Raw genomic sequence first — 4803 nt, forward strand, 5'->3', positions numbered from 1 at the left:
TTTTAAAATCCCCTTCACACTTAATGTACTGACCGTGACAGAAGTGCCTGAAAACAGCTGTGCATGGCAGGCCTGGCAATGGTTTCTGACTCACAGCGCCCGCACCTCAGAAGCTACTCTCAGGACTAAAGGAGTCCAGGAACCTGCTGCAGGCTGAGGGGCACTGGGTTCCCACCAGCAGGCTGGGGAGCGCTGGGTTCTTATTGGCCGAAAACATCCTTTTGCTCTGTTTCTTTTTTTGTTTTTGAGACAGAGTCTCGCTCTGTCGCCCAGGCTGGGGTGCACTGGCGTGATCTCCACTCACTGCAAGCTCCGCCTCCCAGGTTCACGCCATTCTCCTGCCTCAGCCTCCTGAGTAGCTGGGACTGCAGGTATCCGCTACCATGCCTGGCTAATTTTTTGTATTTTTAGTAGAGACGGGGTTTCACCGCGTTAGCCAGGGTGGTCTCAATCTCCTGACCTCGTGATTCGCCCGCCTCGGCCTCCCAAAGTGCTGGGATTACAGGCTTGAGCCACCGCACCCGGCCTCTGTTCCATTCTTTACACAGAGTTCACTGACTTGAAGTATATTCAGTTAAAATCGGGGGTGGAGGTGCAGACAGTGTCTGACAGGAGGATGTGGCCATGCCCGCTGAGCACTCTTGATCTGGGTGACCTGTCTGTGTGTGGGGTGGGGCCTTCACCTAACGCTTCTGCAGCAGACCTGGACAGACAGGTCTCTCTGGGCTGTCCATTGTTCTGGCTGCTAATACAGCCCTGGCTGTGGAATCCTTCACCATCTCAGCTGGTATCATCCCCAGCCTTCCTTGTGCCGTCTCTCAGCTTGGCTCACTGCTAGAGTCCCTCCAACCATCTATCGTCATAGAATTGAGTGGCAATGAGACCACTGGCTTTCAATGTGAGTCCTTGGTTTCCATGGTGAGGTGCTTGTTAAGACTTTATACTTGGGTCAATCTCTCACTTTATTTTGTAGAACCATTTGAAATCCTAGGATGTGCTCGTTCTAGAAGGATGACATGGGCCCAGACTGAACAGTCAGCTGGCAGATCTTAAAGGACATTGCTCATTTTAAAACAAGGGAAGGACACAAAATGGAATGATTGCTTAGTCCTTTCTCAGATACTCTTAAAACAATTTTTTATTGTTAAATTTGTGGTAATACGTGGTCACAACTGTGGATCAAACAAGGTCAGTCTAAAGTCGTGGCAGGTCCTGGGTGTGACCTGATATCACCACCCGTTGTGGCAGCGCCAGGCTGGACTGCCCTGATCCCTGGGCCGTGAGACTTAGCTTCCAGCCAGTGTGAATCATTGTATCTGTCTCATAATCGCAGCACAGCTGCAGACACAATTACAACAATGTGCACCATTTTTTACATAAAAATACGGTAGAATTTATGACATGGAAATGCCTTACAGCGTATCACACTTAGTCTTGAAAAAAACACCAAGGTGAGGTTTAACATTTTTAGTACGTATCCTCAAATTGGAGCTAAGTTACACTTCTTTTATAAAATGTTGGGCATCTGGTTGAGAGGAGACAAGATTTTCTCTGTTTACAGTGATGCAATAAATACATATTTGCCACCTTTGGACCTGCTATTACTGATTTGTAACTTGAAAAGGCCATGGTTGATCATGACCCCGCCTCCTCCACCTCCCTTGTAAGATGTGGACAAGAGCTTTACTGAGCTACTGAATATAAAATAATAAAGCCTAGATTTTATCGTGAAATGCCACTTGCTAACTTTTTTTTTTCTAGTTTATTTGGTACCAAAGTTCAGAATGAATTTCCGCAGCACAGCTGTGCGACTCACTGTGCCCTGGACAGGCGGGTGGGCAATCAGTGCGATACAGAAGCAGTATTTACCTTAAAGGCTCTTCCCCCAGGTAAAGAGAAGTTAAATTAGCTGATGGATATTTCATCAAAGACAGACTTCCAATAAAATACTTTCTCCCAAAGTTAATGTGGGAGGAAATTGAGGTACTGGTAAAGACCTCTGACATCCTGAACCTTGAGCTCAGGTGAGGAAACCTAACCCCTGAAACGTTAAAAACTGGTAAATAAGAAATCCGAGGCCGGGCGTGGTGGCTCACACCCATAATCCTAGCACTTTGGGAGGCTGAGGCGGGCGGATCACCTGGGGTTGGGAGTTGGAGACCAGCCTGACCAACATGGAGAAACCCCATCTCTACTAAAAATACAAAATTAGCCGGGCGTGGTGGAACATGCCTGCAATCCCAGCTACTCGGGAGGCTGAGGCAGGAGAATCACTTGAACCTGGGAGGCGGAGGTTGCCGTAAGCCGAGATCGCACCATTGCACTCCAGCCTGGGCAACGAGTGAAACTGTCTCAAAAAAAAAAAAAAATCCTAAATGCTAATCTGATCTTGGCTTAATTACACATAACCCGGTATTGTCTCTTGTCAGTGAATGGCTAACACGCACCCTCTTCACAGGATTGAGGATTCGCAGATTGACTAGAAAGCACAAACCCTCATCACCATCACCCCACCCACTCCCTTAATTTCTCAACTGAAGGTACTCAATTCCCAGGAGACCAACTTTCTAGGTCTGGTTCTCAGTCTAACGCAGTTCCTATTCTACCCACACGGCCTCATCTACAAAGACTGAACCTTCCAAAACTGTCAGGGGACCTGCGTTCCTTAACTTGGGACTTCTGGTGCCTGGGCCACACTCTTCAAATGAATGATTAGACCTAATCTGTCACTCCCAGGGACATAACAGGCCGGCTGCAGCTAAATACCAAGAACTTTCTAATGCTTAGAGCCATCTTTAGGGCTTGGGTGCCCTAGTGGGACCCCATGCAGGCTGGGGAGCCATAAGGCAGAGGAGACTTGCATTAGACCTGCAGCTTAGGCCACCAACTCGTCTTCTGTGCCTACTAGAAGTGGTTCCTGCAGTGCTCTCCGCAGCAGCTGCACCCATGGGAGCACTGCCCACGTGCGGGGACACAGGCATAAAACAAGGTGTGCTTACCTTAGTCTACGGTGCCATTCCTGCTGGCATCTCAGCTGTACTTGAACTCTGCCTGGGTGTCAGGAGCTCCGAGAACCGCACAATGGAGGGCGGCTTCCCAGACCACTGGGTGAGGGGACAGAGCCATCTAAGATCCTCAGATCCCTGGGTGAGACTTTCTTTCCAACCTGATTGTTCTGCTAGGTCTTCACTCGCAGCCTCACCTCACAAGGCCTGCAGTGGAGGGGCACTTCTCCCTCTTCAAAAACGTACTCACCAATGACACATGCAAAATTTTATTGTAAAACGGTAGCCATTTGCATTTATAAAGAAAGACACGGTTTCTCAGCATCCTCAGAAGGGGCAGCTAAACTTTATGGGAGGTTTCAGGGATTTGACTGAATGTAACAAAAAATAGTATAAATGAGGAAGACTTAATATGGCAAAATTCACATAATTTAGAATCCAGCAGAGCACGTGTGGCTCATTCAGAATGGACAGTGACGGGCCACCTTTTGCAAAATAAGAGTGACTGGAAATACTTTTCTTTCAAAAGACTTGTTCTAACAAATGTTGACAGTGTTGCCAAAATCATTCCCACAGCTCCCTTTGTTGCTGAGGTTAAAACCCTTGGAGAGGCTGTTTCAGGCTTATCTGTGGTGCCTGAAGGCGTCCTCTTACCTACTTGTCCTTCATCTAAACACTTCATTGCCCCTGACAGCATCCGCTGGGACCATCCTGGGACAGAGCTGGCTCGTGCTCCAGCCACATCCCCAGCAATGCCCTCCTGTGGCACAAATGCCATGCACGTGTGCTTGGGCTCATTTCCAGTCAAGATACATCACAGTATATGTTATAATGACGGGAACTTAAAAAACACACACACGAGGCCAACAACTTAGAATCTAAGCAGTCTCTCATAATGTTAAAAATCATTTTAAATAAAGTTACCACATTTTCAGTAAAACTTATTCATCCTTCCTTGAAACAGAAACACTTGCAATTAAAACATAATTTATAAAACATCATGAGCCCTGCGATAAGTGGGCTGGGAGCTGGCCCCTTCCTTCTGTGTGGGTTCGGGAAGCTTCATGTCCTTGCCCATGGTCCCTCGGTGGCCTATGGGCACCAGGGGATGGAAACAATGCCGGGGAGAGAATTCCTGTCACTTCAAACAGGAAACATTCACTGATTCCTCTTCCAGGGAAAGGAGCTGGGGGAGGAGGCGTGAAAGGACTGAGTGTTGTTTCTTTTCCAACTCCAAGCAGAGACTCGGCTGCCAATCATGGCTGTCAATCATCGTAGTAATAATCTAACTTGGTGAACACCGTTTTGCAGCCTTTATCTGAGAAAACTCTCTCCTCTTTGGGGAAAAATGTCATCTCCTCAGCCACTCTGCTTACAATGTCTTCATTAGTTTCATAGCCTCGGGACTGCATTTCGACTCGGATACACATTTTTAGGTGTTTGTATTCCAGGGGGAGGAAGGGAACAAAATAATCAATGAGGTTCCGGTCAATTAAGCTGCTGTGCCAGAAGCCACCTGGGAAGAAGAAACAAGGTGCTGTTCATCCACATCCACCCTCTACACGCGTCCTGGGGATCACTCACCCACCCTCCCATCTGTCCCACACACATCTACTGGGGATCACTCACCCACCCTCCCATCTGTCCCACACACACCTACTGGGGTCACCCACCCTCCCATCCATCCCACACACACCTACTGGGGTCACCCACCCTCCCATCTGTCCCACACACATCTACTGGGGTCACCCACCCATCTGTCCCACACACATCTACTGGGGTCACCCACCCTCCCATC

The 4803-nt window shown here is 48.3% G+C and overlaps 1 protein-coding gene across 1 annotated transcript in view; it reads right to left on the minus strand.

The window, feature by feature from the left end:
- Positions 1 to 3261: 3261 nt before the first annotated feature.
- Positions 3262 to 4803, minus strand: part of TOR1A (torsin family 1 member A) — a 12747-nt gene continuing 11205 nt past the window's right edge. Inside the window, exon 5 of the mRNA XM_017848276.1 lies at positions 3262 to 4521. Within this exon, the coding sequence (XP_017703765.1) occupies positions 4271 to 4521 (251 nt within the window). The 3' untranslated portion in view covers positions 3262 to 4270. The remainder of the gene's footprint in view (positions 4522 to 4803) is intronic.

Source organism: Rhinopithecus bieti, unplaced genomic scaffold (assembly GCF_001698545.2).
Source record: "Rhinopithecus bieti isolate Rb0 unplaced genomic scaffold, ASM169854v2 scaffold_29388, whole genome shotgun sequence".
Lineage (NCBI taxonomy): Eukaryota > Metazoa > Chordata > Mammalia > Primates > Cercopithecidae > Rhinopithecus > Rhinopithecus bieti.